The 18,667-nt window shown below is 42.6% G+C and overlaps 1 protein-coding gene across 1 annotated transcript; it reads left to right on the top strand.

Moving 5' to 3' along the window:
- The first annotated feature begins 16,117 nt into the window (after window positions 1–16,117).
- Otud6a (OTU deubiquitinase 6A) lies at window positions 16,118–16,987 on the top strand. Its single transcript, XM_027431715.1, has one exon. It carries the CDS (start codon window positions 16,118–16,120, stop codon window positions 16,985–16,987), a length of 870 nt encoding a protein of 289 aa, XP_027287516.1.
- The last annotated feature ends 1,680 nt before the right edge of the window (window positions 16,988–18,667 follow it).

Genomic DNA, 18,667 nt, shown 5'->3' with positions numbered 1-18,667 from the left:
ATGTACCATTACTACTGACACATTTGAGCAACTTTCTAAGACCATCGCTATTTGGGCAACAAAGCTCCATGTCCATAAACACTGAGAAAGATGAAGGACAGAACAGGTACAAGGAGGTGATAAAAAGGTTGGCCCAGGGACCTAGTGTGCTGGTTCAAGGAGAGAAGAGTCACTGATGACCAAGATTCCATCTTTGTCTCAGTGGAAAGTGGGGATTTGGAAGACAGGAAGAGGAACATTCTGTAAGGACACCAGTAGTGAAGGGGTCCATGGCAAGCAGGTCCCATGGTGAGTAGTAAAGCCAGTTGCTGGTTTTGGAAGTGTATTCTGTCAACCCTGGGTTTCCAGAGACTTGTTCCAGAGGCAATTGTAGCAGAGCAGTAAGGGGAATGCTGAATAGAAGATTCTGGCCTCAACACGCCATCTTGAAACAGAGCACCTATATTGGCATGGTGGTGCACACCTTTAATCACAGTACTTGGAAGACAGAGGTGGTGGATCTCTTTGAGCTCAAGACCAATCTGGTCTACATAGCCAGGGCTACATAAGAGAAGCTATGTCTTACAAAACAAACAAAAGAATGGAGCACTAGTTCTCTGTTAATCTATTTAATGTTGGAATTAGAAAGAAAGATTGCAATTGACAAAAATGGTTGGAGCTGAATATTCTGTGATGCCCTTTGGGGGTCCCACGGCACAAAGATTTGTACTTATCCAATAAGAAGGGGTTGTTTCAGTGGTGAGCTGTGGGCCAAATGAATGGGGATCCAGGACACCTCCAGGGACTAATGTCAAAGGCAGCAAATAGAGACTTTCTGAGAGGAAGAATTGCCCACTGGAGAGGAAGCATACATGGAGCTTCCCTCCAACAAGCTACCCCTGACAGAGGGGCCTCATTCATCTGGCCATGAGAAATTGTATTATTCCCCACAGTTCATGCACTTGTTCTCCTATGGGAACTCTGGGCTATTACTGTGGCCAAGCTGCTAACATAGGCCATGGAAAGAGATGGTTGCTGACATTTGTTATAAAAAATGTCCACATAGATAAAGGCTCAGCCTAAGAGGCACTGAACAAACCTCTGGGCTTCCTCATTTGTAAATAGGAGATGATAAGCAGCAACAGATAGCCAGCCAGTTTGTGAACTGTAAAATGGTGTCTACATAGGCTACTTACGTCACCATCATTAAGAGAAGGGAGAAAATGGTGAAGGACATTAAGGAAGACTCAAAGCTAAAGTGATCCTGTCCTAGGATGGCCTTACCTCTGAGAGGCATTATCTTGCAGGGGTTGGACATTGAAGAGCTCACACTGACAGCATGAGCACTTGAAACATTCTAGAAGCTCTCCTTCTTATCTGTACAGAAAAGATCATGTGCTCAGCATTGGTGTGTGTATCCCCATCCTAACACCATGGGAATGGCCAAGACTTTTTATAATATCTTCCAATCCTTAGTCCTAGCCCTTGTATCATTCCTTTGCTTTATGCGCACAGATCCTTAGAGATTCAGAGAATGTTGTGTTAATTTTCCTGGGGAGACATGACCAAATGTTTATTGGTTCCACATAATGCGCCAAATTCAGAACCAAGAAAGCATTTCACCCAAGACCAACTTGGTGATTTTGTTTTGCTTAAAGGAACATGGATAAGGGTTACTTATAGAAGTGTGAGTGGCTCTGAAGAAGCTCTATCACCTAAAAGTTCCATCCCATCATGGTTGATGACTTCACAAAAGCTGCATGGATGGAGACATACCTTCAGTTATCCTACCTCTTATAATCTAGTACCTACTAAGATCATAAATCCCTGGGGGGGGGGGCAGGACAGAGTGGTGGGTTCCAGGTGAGCATTCCTGACCCTCCCTGCCTCCTTCTACTAAGGGGTATAAACAACCCTATAACCATTACCATAGAACTAACTATCACTATATTGCTTGTGCATTTCATTGCTATAAGGCCAAGCATTGTATAGGTAGGTCACCATGGTAACCCCTGCCCCAACATAGCTGATGGTCATACATGCCCAAGGAAACAGCTATTCTCCAATAGAGGCACCAGTTCTCCAACTCAAAGCCACCTCTTGAGATGGCCTGCCCATGGCCTTCATTGAGCCCTTACTAGTGAAAGCCATCTTCCTGCTTTGGACTCAAGCCCAACACTTACCAGTTCTGCTCTAGGCTCCTGAAAACAGACCAAAAATAAAACCAATCCTTTCCTCACATAGTAATTTTCACATCACCTAGGCATAATTGCCAAGTAAAATACAGGAGACCAATTAAGTTTGAATTTCAGATAAAAAAGTGAATAGTGAGTATATCTCATGCAATATTCTGGATATATTTACTCTAAAACATCACTGATTCAGAAAAATATTGCATAGGGAATACTTATATAAAGACATTGTTAACATAATATTCAAATTTAATAGAGTTCTGTACCTTCATTTGCTAAAATTTGTCAACCCTAAGAGTCCCGATCACATGATCAAGGCAAGTGGCACACTGGAAGTTACACTGTGGAAGATCCCACTTAGTGGATTAAGGCTGTTTGTCTATCACATGTAATTTCTCAGATGTCCCATTTCCCTAATCCTTATTCCCTGTTCAACAGTGTCTTCACTGTTCAGGGTGGTCAGGGTTCTTGCATGCCTGGCACCCACCCCCATATGCCCATGCTGCTCATCCCTTATAAAAGGAAGAGTGTTTTTACGTATTCTGCCTCAAGTGCCACTTTTCCACTTCTCTCATTTGGCAAAACAAGAATGATCAGGGATGGAAGCCTGACAAAGAAAAGAAAATAATAGTTTAATGATGTAGGGGGAAGCAATAAAGGTCTAACTCATTTCAGAGGAGCCAAAGTGGACCCCTGATGACTTAGGGGACTGGAGATGGCTGTCTCCTCTACTCTTGCATACAAGTTGGCATAATGTTCTATGCCATTCTACAGTTTCTGGTTTTCATCTATCTATTTGATTATAAACTCTGTGAATTTATAGATTTATGTCTACTTTATTCATTGTTATTTTTGCAGTGTCTAGCACATTGTACAGCTGACAAATGGTGGCAGAATGAATGACTGGGCAAAGCAGGTCAAATCTAGGAACACAGTTGAGAACAAGGTTGGGTGATCAATACAGAAAACAGGCCTAAGTGGTGTGGAAAGAACTTGTGGCCCCATTGCCTTAGGAGCAGGTGGGAGAGTGAAGAAAGCGCAATCCTTGGGGATTTACTCAAAAGCTTTCAGTGAGGCTGGCTCTCTGTTGCTCAATTATCTATACCTCCTTACTCACATTCCAAAACCTACAGTCCATCAACATAACCCTCATCTGCCTGATAAGACAGTGGCTCTCCAGATGCCTAAGAGCTGGGGTACCAGGACAAAAGGGGATGTTTTCCTCACACCCCTGCTTTTTAGACAGGATATCACCATGTGCTGTGGTCTATGAGGATGACTTAGATATAATGACTTCTATATGGCAATTTTCTCAATGGCCCTCTAGATGCTCTTTTCAACGGCTCACTGAAAAACCTTCCTTTGGAGTGGACTGAAAGCCCAGTACAAACACTTCAGGACCATTATATGTCAGATGAATGAAAATGCTGATTAGCATGTCAAACCACTTTCTCTGGCCGTCTTTAAAGGCCTCTACAGGGGTTGATAAAGTAGTGAGTGGAAGAAAAAAGATGTGGGATTATGGAATGCAGATCAGGAGCTAGGGGGCAGGGACTGGGGGTGAGGCACAGGAAAAGTGTTGCCACTTATTACTGACTTCCTTAGAGCCAAGACACACATGTAGTCATCATAGTCCCTTGCAAGACAGACATCCAGTCTCCTGCCATTCTCATCTCACTGACTGGCAAAGCTCGCCCTTGATCAACAATGTGGTATTTACAATTTACAGTACTTCTTATTAGAAATGACAATTTTGAATTTTCTGCTATCTATTCCTTATCAAAAATTTAGTTTGGAGAAAAGCCTAAAGAGCAGACAGATTGTCTATTGCAAGTTATACAGGCAAAGCCTGTGCTATAGAGGATAATTAGACTATAATTTCTATATGGTCGAGTATGTTGAAAGAGGAAACTTGGGCTGGAGAGATGGCTCAGCGGTTAAGAGCACTGACTGTTCTTCCAGAGGTCCTGAGTTCAATTCCCAGCAACCACGTGGTGGCTCACAACCACCTTGAATGAGATCTGGTGCCCTCTGCTGGCAAGCAGGCAGAAGACTGTATACATAATAAATAAATAAAATCTTCAAAAAAAAAGATTTAAAAAAAAGAAAGAGGAAACTTCATTGTAGAGCTGGAGAAAGCATATTACATATTGCAATAATTATGGTTTCCTTAACACAAAGATGGAGGGTAAAGCTCAATGTTGCAAAGCTGGTGTTTTTTCACTTCAGGCCACAGAAACAAACCCACACAATGGAGCTTGGCATTTACAAAGACCTCAAGGATCTGTCATCTCTTCCACAGAATATGACAAAGTAACTTGATTGCAGCAGACAAATGTGACATATGTGACCACTAGTATTGAGCTATCAAAGTCCAAAAGATTTCTTTTTCAGGATCAACATAATAATTTTCTAAAATAGTCTTAGAATCATTTTAAGACATAGTATTTCTTTGAGACATTAGTTAAAGAAAGGAAGGTGTTTATCATTTCTACTTAAAAGAAAGAACATAAGGTTGAGTGGGTAGGGAGATAGGTAGAACCTACGAGGAGTTGTGGGGGAGGGGAAAACATGATCAAAATATATTGCATGGAAAAAAGTTTAAATTAAAAACTAATAGAAGAAAGAGGGTCAGAGAGATAGTTCAGTGAGTACAAGTGCTTGTCAATAAGCCTGAAAAACTGAGTTCAATCCCCAGCATCCCTATGAAGGGGGAAAGAGAAATGACTCCACAAAACTGTTATCTGACCTCCACATGTGTCATGGCACACACACCTCACTGCACATTAATAAATAAATAAATGTAATTAAACTAGGAGGAAGAAAGATGAACTAGGAATCCTTTGCTCTATTCAGCTGACTATTAAAACTAAAGCCCTGTATATTATGTGTAAAACAAACATAAAAGGGGCCCTTGAAAGTAGAAAGAAGGTAGACCACCTGTGGTCCTCAAGATGGGAGGAATGGCAACAATCTTCTCTTTTTCTTACCTGTGTCAGGCCTGGAGTTGAAGAACATAGTGACCCAAAGCATTAACAGGCATAGACCAAAATAAACCCCACAAAAACCTATTCTCTCTAGCCAAAGAGTTACAAAAGATATCAAGCTTGCAAGACATAAAATTTGCAGACAACAACCACCCTAATCCAGCCCAAAGTGGGGAAAAGCCTGTGGGTCCACCCACATCTATACATACACCCATGCCAGCAAAGACAAATGGGGGAGCCTAGACTCTGCCTCATGCGGCTGTATGACATGTCTCAACACTTTAAATCCTCTGACAACGTGGAAATAAAGAAGGTCAAGTCTGAAGCAGAAACCACCATGTGTGCAGCTGGTAACAACTCCCACCGGAACACACTACACTGGCAGAGACATGAGGAGCTTCCATTTCCAGTCCCATCTAGAAGTAATGAAGCCATCCCTTCTCCCTCCTGAGGGACTTAGTGAAGAAATTTGACTTTCACTGACTTAAGACCCTATTGCTGAGAACACCACACATTTTGTTTTGCAGAGAATAGAGAAATCAATCTGGGAACTGACTGGGAAACTTCCTTCCTGATCTATAGCTTTCATAGTTCCAGAGTGACCCATGCAAACTTCCAAGGGACAAAAATAATGATGGTCTTACCCAGCGTTGGACCCTGCATGCTATAATATCAAACTGCCAGGAAATATTTTCTAACTGTTACAATAATTCCATGATGGACATGTGGTGATCAACCATTTTCTCATTGGATTTGAGGCCTGCATCATAGGAGGGAATGTTTGCCTTGTACTAAGAACTTGGTCAAAAGCCTATGGCTTGGGAGGTCACAGAGACTATGGGGGAACCTGCTATCATCATTTTGCTAAGTGGCCATGTTATCAACCTATCTTCTAAATATTTATGCCTATACCCAAAGATCTGTGCTGTTGTCAACCTTGGCCACAGGCGTGTCTAATTGTAGTGAGTGGATGTTAATGTAAAGAGTCCCAACTAGTCAGAGTGATGAGAATTAGTGACTTGAGTGCTCAGCTCTAAATGAAGCATCTATACTAAATACCCCCTGTCCCTGGGACTCTAGGAACATCATAGAAGTAGAAGGTGAGAGGAAATAAGAATCTGTTCATGGAAAGGAGAGCTATGACATGCTGTCTTTTGGACATCACATGGCCATTGCACTCATGAACTCAGAGCAGCTGTGGTTACCTGAATAAGATCTGAAAAAGATCTCGATCAAGTGGCTTAATCAAGCCATTCAAAATTCCAGCATGGATGGAGGAACAGCATGTCTTAGCTGAGTAGCTACTGGCAGTTGATGGCTTCTAAGGAGGGGAAGTCATTTTTCCTTGGAGGTATGGTCTCTGGTAGGTTACCCATGCTCCAGAGAGGGACCTCACACTCATTTTTCCAAGTGCATTTGAGCAGCACTAAGAGAACTCAGTGAGATGCCAAAAGAAGAAGACATGAAGTTGGGAGGGGGATATGTTGAGGATGGTCCAAGGTGATGGTCTATATACTCTCAAACCATGAGCCAAAATAAAATTTTCTTTTAGGTTGCTTTTGTTGGGTATTTTATGACAGCAGGGAGGGAAAGTAACTAATGTAAATGCCATTCATAACCACCAAAAAATGTAAATCTATGATTTTTAACTGAAACCAATCTAAACAACCATATGCTTAGCGTTACCTTATATGCTTGACAGTTTTTAGTACACAAACCTTTGTTTTCTGGTAAAAATAATTATATACTTAAAGTTTTATATTTTTACCAGGAGGTTGAGATTATACAATTTAAAGTACACACATTTGGAAAATCTGGGCTTTGTGTGTAACAATATATTTGAATAAACTTGGTATTTTATTGAATGGCTTAGGAAGTGGCTTTGGAATTTTCATACAGCTTCTGAATTGTCTTTTTTTTTGAAAAGTTAGCTTTGAATTCCATAATACTAGTTATTAAAGTGTAGTTTCATTCACTTTCACAAAAACAAAACAAAAAATGTAAATCTAACAAGATACACACAGATTTACATGCCAAGAATGATAAAGTGGTAATGAAAAAGAACATCAGAATTTCCATTTGAATAAATAGAGACATGAACGCAGTGTTCATGGGTTGGAAGGATCAACATAAAAATATGTCAACTTTCTTCAAATTGATACACACCTTGTGGTGGGTTGAATAAGAATGGCCCACATAGGCTCATATATTTCAATGCTTAGTCACCAGGTAGTGGTACTGTTTGAAAAGATTAAAAGAATTAGGAGATGTGGCCTTGTTGGGGATATATGTCACTTGGAGTGGGCTTTGAGGTTTCAAAAGTTCATACTAGGCCCAGTCTGTCTCTGTGTCTCTCTGTGTCTCTCTCTGTGTCTGTGTCTGTGTCTGTCTCTCTCTCTCTCCTCTCTTCTCTCTCTCTCTCTCTCTCTCTCTCTCTCTCTCTCTCTCTCTCTCTGACTATGGGTCAGGATGTAACTCTCAGCTACTGCTCCAGAGCCATGTGTGCTGCCATGCTTCCTGCCATGATGATAATGGAGGACTAACCCTCTGAAACTTTAAACGAGTCCCCAAATAAATGTTTTCTTTTATAATAGTTGCTTTAGTCATGGTGTCCCTTCAGAGCAATACAACACTGAATAAGACAGAAGTTGGTACTGGGGACAAAGGTATTGCTGTGACAAGCCTGAGCATGCTGTTGTTTAGAAGAATATGAAAAACTTTGGAACTTTGTACTAGAAAAGCAGTCGAATGCTTTAAATGGGGCTTACTGGGCCATCCTACTAGGAACCAGGATAGTGGTGCTGAGAACAATGTGGGCCCATCTCAAAAGGTTTTGGAGGGAAGAATATTATCAGCTACTCTAAAGACCATTCTTGTGATATTTTGGCAAAGAATGTTTTTTGCTCTTGTCCTAAAAATCTGTCAGAAGTTAACTGAAGAGTTCTTGGATTAATGGCATTGGCAGAGGAGATTTCAAGATAGCACAATATTGACTGTGTCCTCTGATTATTAATGGTCATTTTTTTTTAAAATTTTATTTTTTATGTTCCAATCCCATTTCTCCCTCCCTCTTTTCCTTCCACTCCCTCCACTTCACCCTCCACCCATCTGCTCCAAAGAGAGGGTAAGGCCTCCCCTAGGAAGTCTATTAAGTGTGTCCAATCACCTCGTTGAGGCAAGACCAAGGCACCTCCCCAACCCCACACCTCCATGCCTAAGCTAGGTGTGGTATCTCTCCCTATAGAATGGGCTCCACTAAGTCAGGTTGTGGTCTTATATATTGTCCCATTCACACCATTGTCACTTTTATTAATGGAGTCTAGCTTGGTCTTATGCAGGTTCCCCATTTGTCAGTCCTGAGTCAGTGATCTCTCACTAGCTCAGGTCAGCTGATTCTGTGGGTTTCCTTATCATCATGGTCTTGACTCCTTTGTTCATATTTTTGCTCCTCCATCACTTTGATTGTACTCCAGAGCTTGGTCCATTCGTTAGTTGTAGATTTCTGCATCTGCTTAATGGTCACTTTTATGTAAATTTATAGTGAAAAAGAGCAAGTTGGGCTAGGAGAAATAGAAAGTATGTGAGGATAAAAAGAGAACCAAAAAGGTTTGGTTGGAGACAAGTCCAGTGCTCAAGGAGATAAAAAATATTTATAGAAAAGCCTGTTGCTAAATGGAATAAAAGGAGTGGTGATCTCAGCACAAAACTCCACCCAACTAAGCTTCCAACCTGTGAAAAGGAATTAAAGAAAAACCTAAGCACTGAAGGAAACTATCAACAATAGAAAGCAGATGCCAACGTAATTGAAGGAGAGGATCATGCTCCAGCCCCAGCAAGCAGCAGGACTTGGCAGCTTTGGCCATATGGTTCTGGCTTTAGAATCAAGGATAGAAGAAATGGGTTATGGACCCTCCCTATGTGATTAAGGAAAGCTGCTGAGACCAGGTGTGTGTCTGGGGTGTCCCTGCATGAAGGCCCAGAGAGGCCATTGTGTGAAGTTCTAAATGTGAACCCTGGATTGCCTTGCCAAGATGTTGGAGATGCCAGAGTCATGTGTTACCTCCCCTTTCCTCCTTCATAGTACCAGTGTCCTACTATTCACCTCTCTAGAGTTCTTTCCCCTTGCCTATGATCCTTTTTTACTTCCCGGTTTTTGCAGTGTATAAGTCAGGGTTCTTTAGAGGAACAGACTTATAGAATGAATTTGTGTATATGTAGGAAGGAGATTTATTAGAATGGCTTATAGGCTGTGGTCCAGCTAGGCCAAAAATGGCTGTCTTCCAACAGAAGTTCCAAGAATCCAGTAGTTGTTCAGTCCACGAGGCTGGAGATCTCAGTTGGTCTTCAGTATATGCCAGAATCCCAAAGAAGTAAGCACTAATGCCAGTGAAGGAATGGACTTGCTAGTGAGAGCAAGATCAGGCAGGCAACAAGAGGGGAAGTTTCCTTCCATATCCTTTATATAGGCTGCCAGCAGAAGGTGTTGCGCAAATTAAAGGTGAATTTTCCTACCCCAAAAGATCCGTATTAAATATGGATCTCCCCACCTCTAAAAATCCTGATTAAAAGAGGGTCTTCCCACTTCAAATGATTTAATTAAGAAAATCCCTCACAGGTGTGCCGAACCATTTGGGTTTTAGTGAATTCCAAGTGTAAGCAAGTTTACAACAAAGAATAGCCACTACAAACGCCAGTGAGACTTTTTTTGCAGCTATAGACAAGAGTATTCTAAAATTTACACAGAAAGTTAAAGAAACTAGACCACTGAAATAACTTAGAAAGGAATAAAGTTAAAGGAAATGGTTTACCTGATTCTAAGACTTATTATACAATTAATCAAAACTGTCTGGTGGTGGAGATACAGACTTTCAGAGCTCCCAGAAACAGATTCACAAAATTATACCCAACCCTCACCACATGGGGCCAGGTTGGTATCCAAGGGCCACACTGCCATTGGAGGCTATGCCAATCAGAGAGTGGCCTGTGCAGCCACCGGGGAATGGTAACATCCTGGCCGAGGCTGCTACCGTGGACCATATCTGGGTCCATGATCTTGCCTCGGCCAGGGTATGTGTCAATGTTGCTGACCCATTTTGCCACCAGGGGACACATGGATGCCCGGGATCTGGGCCATGACCTGTGACCATGTTGTTGTCTGAGGGCTGTGCTGACACCAGGAACATGCTGATCTTAGTGGCCTATGCTGTCACCTGGGTCCATGGTGTCTGGCCAGAGCTTCTGTCTTAGGCCATGTCTGGGTCTGTGGCCCTAAAGCAGCCAGTGTCGGGCTTGATATCCATGGCTCCTGTTACCACCAAGAGCCATGAAGATGACCAGGGTCTTGTCAGCCACCTGAGATCATGTCAGTATCAAAGGTCCATGCTGCTGCTGAAGCCATAGGTATCTTGGGGGGGGGGTGCTGGTGATGTCACCTGGGGCTATGAAGACATATAAACCCAGGCCTTTGCCTAGGGTCATGTCTGTGTCCATGGCCCTGCAGCAGCCAGGGTCTGAGGTGGTCTCTGTGGCTCCTGTTACCACCAAGGGCTGTGCAGGGTCTGGTCAGTCACCTGAGACCATGTTGGTGCCCAAAGGCCAGGCTGCCCCCAGAGCTGCTGGACCCGAGCTGCTGCCAAGGGCCATGTCAGAGTCATAGTCCTGCTGCAACTGGAGTCTGTGATGATGTCCACAGCCCACGTTATCACAAGGGGGCCTTGGAACCATGCTGTGCTGAACCAGCCCTATCCTTCACTGGGATACCTGCCCCTGCCCCTTGCTGGATACTGCAGCAAGAGAGCCAGCTCTGCCCCTCATGGGGGGAGCACACCCCCCACACACACTCAGGAAAGATGGCCCCACCACTTGCCACAAGCATATCAACAAGAGAAACAATAGTAAATGTGGAGGATATGAAGAAAACAAAGCTAATATAAATCATTGGTAAGAATGCAAATTGGTGCAGCCAAGACAGGGAACAGATGGAGTTTCTTCAGTGGAAAAAAATGGCTGAAGTAGCCGTACTGTTAGAGCACATGTATCTCTTACTGATAATAGACATCTTAGTAAGAGTGCTATGGTACGACAGTAGGATTTTAATTTGTGTGTCTCCCACAATTAGTAATATTGAGCACTTTACATGGGTCGTTTGTCATTTGCATGCTTTCTTTGGGAAAATGTCTTTTTGGTCACTTTGCATACTAAAGTCAGGATTTTTGTTTCCAATGTGTTATAGAAAAAATAAATCATATATGTATATATATGTATATATAAAAACATATACACATGTGAATGTCTGTGTATATGTGTGCACATATTTGTGCATAATGTTGAGGACCAAATCCAAGGCCTCATGAATTTTAAACAAGTTACCTTGTCACTCAGCTAAACCTGTAGCCTTCACCAAGATACTAATTCTTCAACACACATATACTTTACAAATACTTTTCACATTTTAAAGTTTCATGACATTGTCCTTTGTGGTAATTTCTTGATTCTCACACACAAACACACACACACACACACACACACACACACACACACACACACACACACACACACACACACACACACACACACACAGCACAGGGAAGCAATGAAAACAAAAATAAACAAGTGGGGGTTACATAAAATATCATTTATGCAAAAAATAAATAAAAATTTAAAAAATACCAGGCGGTGGTGGTGCACGCCTTTAATCCCAGCACTTGGGAAGCAGAGGCAGATGGATCTCTGTGAATTTGAGGCCAGCCTGGTCTACAGAGCGAATTCCAGGACAAGCTCCAAAGCTACATAGAGAAATCCTGTCTCATAAAACCAAAAAATTAAAATTAGTGTGGGGGGTGTGGGGTGTGTGTGTGTGTAGCTTGGTGTTCTTATGGGACTTCTAACAGTGGGAACGGAAGGTGGAGGCTGTTTCTGACTCTTCTGCCTGCTCTTAGGACCCTTTTCTTTCTGTTGGGTTGCCTCATCCAGACTTAATATGAAGGGAGGTACCCAGGCTTATTGTAACCTGACATGCCATATTTGGTTGATATGCCTGGGAAACCTGCCTTTTTCTGAAGAGAAAAGGAGGAGCAGTGGATACAGGGAAGAGGTAAGGTGGTGGGGTAGCTGCTAAGAAAATGAAAAGACAAGCTGCAGACTGGGAGGAGTGGAGGAAGAGAAAACTGGTCAGGATGTAATATATGAGAGAAGATAGATGGATAGATAGATAGATAGATAGATAGATAGATAGATAGATAGATAGATAGATAGATATAGACAGACAGACAGACAGACAGACAGACAGACAGACAGACAGACAAACTGAGGGGACTGTCGAAATGTCAAAATGTCTCAGTGAGTAAAGTAGCCTGTAGCAACTCTGATAACCTGGACCTACATGGTACAAGTAGACAATAGAAGGAGAGAATTGACTCCCACAAGTTGTCTTCTGACTACCATGTGTACACAATGACATGTGCACAAGTACATGTACACTAAATACATGTAATTTTTAAATTTTTTCTTCATAGTTTAAAAAGGGGTGGAACCATTGGGTTTAAGACTAGACAAAGAGTTCTTTTTCCTTTTGGGGTGGGGTGTTTCAAGACAGGGTTTCTCTGTGTAACAGCTCTGGCTGCCCTGGAACTTGCTATGTAAACCAGGCTGGCCTCGAACTCACAGAGAACTGCCTGCCTCTGCTTCCCACATGCTGGAATTAAAGGCATGTGCCACCACTACCAGGCTAAACAAAGAGTTCTTTAGACTTGACACTAAAAATAATGTCATTTAGGAAAAACTAGTAGTTATACTTAATCCAAAATTTAAAAAATGTTGCAAGTATAATGGCTTATATCTGCAGCCCCAGCATTTGAGAGCATAAGGCAGAGGATTATGAGTTTGAAGCCCCCATCTGAAAAATTACTTATAGTTAAAATCCTTTTGTGGCACTAGCAATGCAACACATGTCCTCACACATGCTAGGGAAGTGGTCTACCACTGAGATACAAAACTAGCCTTAAAATGAAATGTTTTTGCTTTGAGAAAGACCCTGCTAAGAAAATGAAAAGACAAGCTGCAGACTGGGAGAAAATATTTGCAAACCACACATCTGACAAAGAGCTGGCATTTAGAATATAAAAACTCTCACGGCTAACAGAAAAAGCAATCCATTTAGAAAATATGCAAATTATATAGACATTTTATCGAGAAATATATGTTATAGACAAAAAATGAGGACATACAAGATAAACATCAGGCAAAATTTCTCAGTGGGTAAAAATGTTTGCCTTATAAGCCTGACTTGACCTGAATCCAATCCCCAGAACCCGAAGCAAAAGGGAAAAACAACTCCACAAAATTGTTCTCTGTCTTCTACACATTCCCAATGGCCTATGTAGGCCCATGCACATAGATCACACACACACACACACACACACACACACACACACACACACACACACACACACACAGACAGAGGCACTTGTGCAGGCACACATGCACACCAACAGCAACAACAAATAAAAAATTTAAAATATGACCATGAAGGTACAACACTTTCCTAGCATATGCAAAGCTCTGGGGTTCCATCTACACTACTAAAAAAATCATTAGACACGAGAATATTAAAGCCATAATGAGATTATCATGATGCATCAGTGGAAGCTTTTTTTTTTCAAGGACTTCGTTATTTATTAGTTTTTTTTTCCTTTTTAAATTTAAATTAGAAACAAGCTTGATTTACATGTCAATCCCAGTTCCCTCTCCCTCCCCTCCTCCCCTGTCTCCCACCAACCCCCTATTCAAACCCCTTTCTGCTCCCCAGGGAGGGTGAGTCTTCCATGGGGGATATTCAAAGTCTGTCATATCATTTGGAGCAGGGCCTAGACCCTCCACTGTGTGTCTAGGCTGAGAGACTATCCCTCTATGTGGAATGAGCTCCAAAAGTTCATTCGTTCACTAGAGATAAATATTGATCCACTACCAGAGGCCCCATAGATTAACCAGACCTCCAAACTGGCATCCTCGTTCAGAGGGTCTGGAACAGTGTAAGCTTTTTAAAAGTGACAACACCAAAATGCTGGTAAGAACGCAAAGAAACTGGAACGATCATTCACTTCTAGTGAAAATAGACCTGCTATAGTCTTTTTGGAAAAGCTTCTTTAAAAATAATGCCCTCTCCTGATAATGAGATTGATGACTAATTGATATGCCATCATATAGCCTTCATCCAGCTGCTGGCAGAAGTAGAAGCAGACACCCACAGCTAAACACTGAACTGAACTGAAATCCGGTTGCAGAGAAGGAGGTCTGATGAGCATAGGGGTCAAGACCAGGCTGGTGAAACCCACAGAAACAGCTGACCTGAACAAGGTAGAGCTCTTGGTCCCCAGACTGATAGCTGGGAAACCAGCATGGGACTGATCCAGACCCCCTGAATGTGGGTGTCAGTGACGAGACCTTGGAAATCTATGGGCTCCTTGTAGTGGATCAGTACTTATCTCTAGCATAGGAATGGACTTGGGGAGCCCATTCCACATGGAGGGATATTCCCTGAGCCAAGACACACAGGGGTTGCCCTAGACCCTATTCCAAAGGATGTAGCAGACTTTGAAGAGCCCCTATGGAAGGCCTCACCCTCCCTGGGGAAAAGAAAGGGTATGGGATAGGTAGGGTGTTAGTTGGGAGGGGGCAGAGGAGGAGGGGAGGGAGAGGGACCTGGGATTGACATGTAAAATAATCTTCTTTCTAATTAAAATTTTAAAAATTAAAAGAAAATAATATACACTTAGAAAACAGCACAGCAATTTCATTCTGGGCATTTTGTCCAGAGAAATGAGGACTTAGGTTCACACAAAAGCCTGTATATGGTGTGGAGAATACACTGCTGTGTTAGTGTTTGTCCTGTATGGTTGGTTTGAGTTTTTCTGAGACAGAGTCTCAATATACCCCACCCTGGCCTTTAACTTACTATATCTCCCAGGATGACCTTGAAAGTTTTCATTCTCCTGCCTCTACTTGACAAGTACTAGGGTTACAGGCTTCTGTTAACAAACCTGGCTCTCAAGTGGGCAATCTAAAGGCCATTTTGACAAAGAGACAGATTATCACATAATAAAAGCATATTTGAAAGAGATTTTTTCTCCCCAGAACTTTTGCAACAGTCTTCTGAAACAAACTGGAAGAATCAGGAAGAAATGACCTAGTGAACACTGGCTTGTGATGGTTATCAAATATTCTAGAGAACCATGTAGGAAGATGGGGGCCTAGAAAAGGGGCGTTTGGGTGATTTCTGTTAGCACAGCCAAAAGATCCATTTATTTGTAGTGTGCTCCTGAGGAGGGTGGTTGTCTTACACTGAGATGGGACCCACCGGTTTTGAAGCATGAATTAAAAGGACTCTGTGTTCCCAGGAATGTAAGGGAATGTCTATGTTCTGATACACAAAGATTTAAGAGTTCACTTGTCAAGAGACCTGAAAAACTAGAGAAAGCCACACTGCCTCCTGGACAGAAAGAAAAAAGCCAAGTTCGGGGTCAGAACATATTCAGCTGATAATATTTATCATGTGGTTATCAAGCATGGCCTGTGCCTGTGTTCTGTCCAAACTTGGAAAAGAAATAGGCAGTAAGAGTGACTGAAAATTCTACAAGCCCAATTACGGCATGCATTGTAGAAAGGCAGACTACTAGGAGTGACTTTTGAAGTCCGTTAAAAACCGGAGGCATGAGGTGCTACGGGGTCTAATGAGAGCATTCTTAAGGGTTCTTGAAAGCCAGTTACAAAGCCAGGCTTGTCTGGGGGCGTGGCCGTGAGGCAGTAGCCAATAGCAGAGAGGGCTGTAAGTAGGGTGGGGGCAACCAGCCTCTGAGTCAAACAGAGTCAAACAGCTACCTCAGGCAGAGGTTCTGGGAGGCTGTCTGTTGATTTGAACTGGTTGTTTCCTCCCAAACTTCAGTTCTCATTTCCACTGAGATGATGGATAACACCGAGAGCGAATTCCAGCAGGTCATCCGCCGCCACTATCGTGAAAAAAGGGAGCTGCAAGCTAACATTGAGGCCCTAAAAAGTTCTGTCCCAAAGAATGACCAGAACAGAAGACAGCAGTTGCTTGATGACGCTGCCCGCCTCGAGGCCGAGATGGAGCAAAGGCACCAGCAAGAGCTGAAGAAATTTGAAGATCTTGATACTGACCTGGAGTCAGTTACAGCCAACCTCACAAAGATGAACCTCGAGAATGTGCCTCCACGCCCATCGAAGTCCCAGAAAAGGCACAAGCGAAGAGTTTTTGTGGAGAGACAACGCCAGGAAAGAATGCCTGCAGCCCAGGCCGAACAGCTGGCCACCCACCGCCGTGAGGAGGAAGAGAAGATCGCTGCCATTCTGGGAGCCAAAAATTTGGAGATGAAGGCCATCCCCGCCGATGGCCATTGCATGTACCGTGCCATCCAGGACCAACTGGTGTTCTCGGTGACGGTGGAGAGCCTGCGTTACCGCACGGCCTATTATATGCGGAAACACATTGATGACTTCTTACCTTTCTTCACCGAACCCGAAGCCGGCAACTTCTACACCCGTGAAGATTTCCTGAGGTACTGTGATGACATCGTGTACAGGGCATCGTGGGGCGGCCAGCTAGAACTGAGAGCCATATCACATGTCCTGCAGACCCCTATCGAGGTAGTACAAGCCAACTCACCCATCATTGTTATTGGGGAGGAGTACAACCGGAAGCCTCTCACACTGGTCTATCTGCACTACGCCTGCGACTTCGGAGAGCACTACAATTCAGTGAAGCCCATCGAGAACTCTGGCGCTGTTGGAGGTATGGCGCCGCGCCTGTTCTAGAAGTTTCTGACCCTGGACGCCATGTTTCTTTCATGCTCGACACCACAGATCCTGGGAGAACCGAAACAGCTATGGCGTTTCTTAGTAGGAGCAATTGCTTTTCCTTGGCTGGTTTATATTTCTTTCAAGCTTTACTTAAATCTTGAAATCTACCCCTTCCAAGTCTTGCCTCCTTTTGTTTGTTTGTTTCGTTCTGTTGTTTTCCCACTGTTATTTGTGTCTTCTTTGTGGTGAGGGGCATAATCACAGAAGAAAACCTCCTTGGAACACCCAAGAGGCTTATGTTTCATCAAGTCTAACTTGATTTGGCCCTTAGGTACCTTTGTCTTGGTCAGGCTTTAATTAACGTTAGCCTGGAAATGGAAGTTTTCGATTTTTTTCATTGTTTACCTGGGTTTAAATAAGTTTAGTAGAAGGGTTCCGTTTGTTGGATTTTCCCTCAGTATCTATCAACCCACTTGATAAAAGTGAAGTTTGTATGACTGAAGTGATATATGCCTGTTTTTCATTGTGTTTTCCTAGGAAAAAAAAAGCCTGTTTGCATTGCTTTTAACCAATGTTAGAATGCCTGGGTTATAAACAAGCCTTCCAGTAGTAATTTGACTGTTTTGATTTTCATTTAGACTTGTGAGGCTGCAAATGGGATTTTAACTTCTTGATGTTTTCTAAGCTGTAAAAAAAATGTGTTTTCAAATTTAAAAGCTATATGTAACTGTTAGATACAGAAATTCAGTTTACATGAGCCAGTAAGGGCTGCCCCAAAGATGTGGAAGATCTGAACTTAGTGACTTATTTTTTTTTTTGGTTTTTTCGAGACAGGGTTTCTCTGTGGCTTTGGGGGCTGCCCTGGAACTAGCTCTGTAGACCAGGCTGGTCTCGAACTCAAAGAGATCCGCCTGCCTTTGCCTCCTGAGTGCTGGGATTAAAGGTGTGTGCCACCACCACCCAGTCTTAGTGACTTAATTTTTACAGAGAAAAAAAAAATGTTTTAAAAGCAATTTTGAGAGTTTCTACAGTAGTTGGTGCAGCTTTGTGTAAAGGAAAACAGTGACCAGTACAGCTTTGCTTCTGCTGAAGATGTTCCAGAAGAAGAGCAAGAACCGAATGATTGGCAGTCATTTTTAAGGTTAATCATCAGGTCCTGTATTTCAGTGAAGTTATTTAAAACCATTTGTAAAAACCTTTGTCCCTTCCAAATGTTCTCAAACAATGTATGTAAGTTTAAAATTTTTCAAAAACAACTTGCAATGTGTTAAAAATAAAAGCAGCTTTTGAAATACCTGGTTTGCATTTCTTGGGTAGCTGACTTATCCATATGAAGTTTGGCCAGATGGCCTTCAGTAAAGGGCTCCTGAAGAACCGGAGCAGTTGGGGTGAGAACACATGAGGCTTTGGGTAATACACCTGCAGTCTTGGTGGTGACCTGGAATGAAATGTTTCCCAGGCTGGAATTTTGGGAGGAATTCACACTAAGGATGCCCTGGGTTGATGTTTCACTCCCCGAAACATATGGAAGGGCTTCCTTTGATATTCTTGGCTGTGTTTGATAAAGAGTCCTGACTCTAAGACCTCAGTCAGGCCAGGCTACATTGCAGGAGGGGAAGAAATGCTGCTATAGTCTACTGAAGGACACTTCCAAAATACAAATACTGAAATCCTGACAGTTTTCACTATGGAAAC

The sequence above is a fragment of the Cricetulus griseus genome, chromosome X (assembly GCF_003668045.3).
Source record: "Cricetulus griseus strain 17A/GY chromosome X, alternate assembly CriGri-PICRH-1.0, whole genome shotgun sequence".
Classification (NCBI taxonomy): domain Eukaryota; kingdom Metazoa; phylum Chordata; class Mammalia; order Rodentia; family Cricetidae; genus Cricetulus; species Cricetulus griseus.
The sequence above is the reverse complement of the archived record's forward strand: the minus strand, read 5'-3'. Positions and strand labels throughout refer to the sequence as shown.

Bases quoted from the DNA above. Each gene is read 5' to 3' on its own strand.
- Otud6a (XM_027431715.1), top strand. From the start codon at position 16,118: ATGGATAACACCGAGAGCGAATTCCAGCAGGTCATCCGCCGCCACTAT.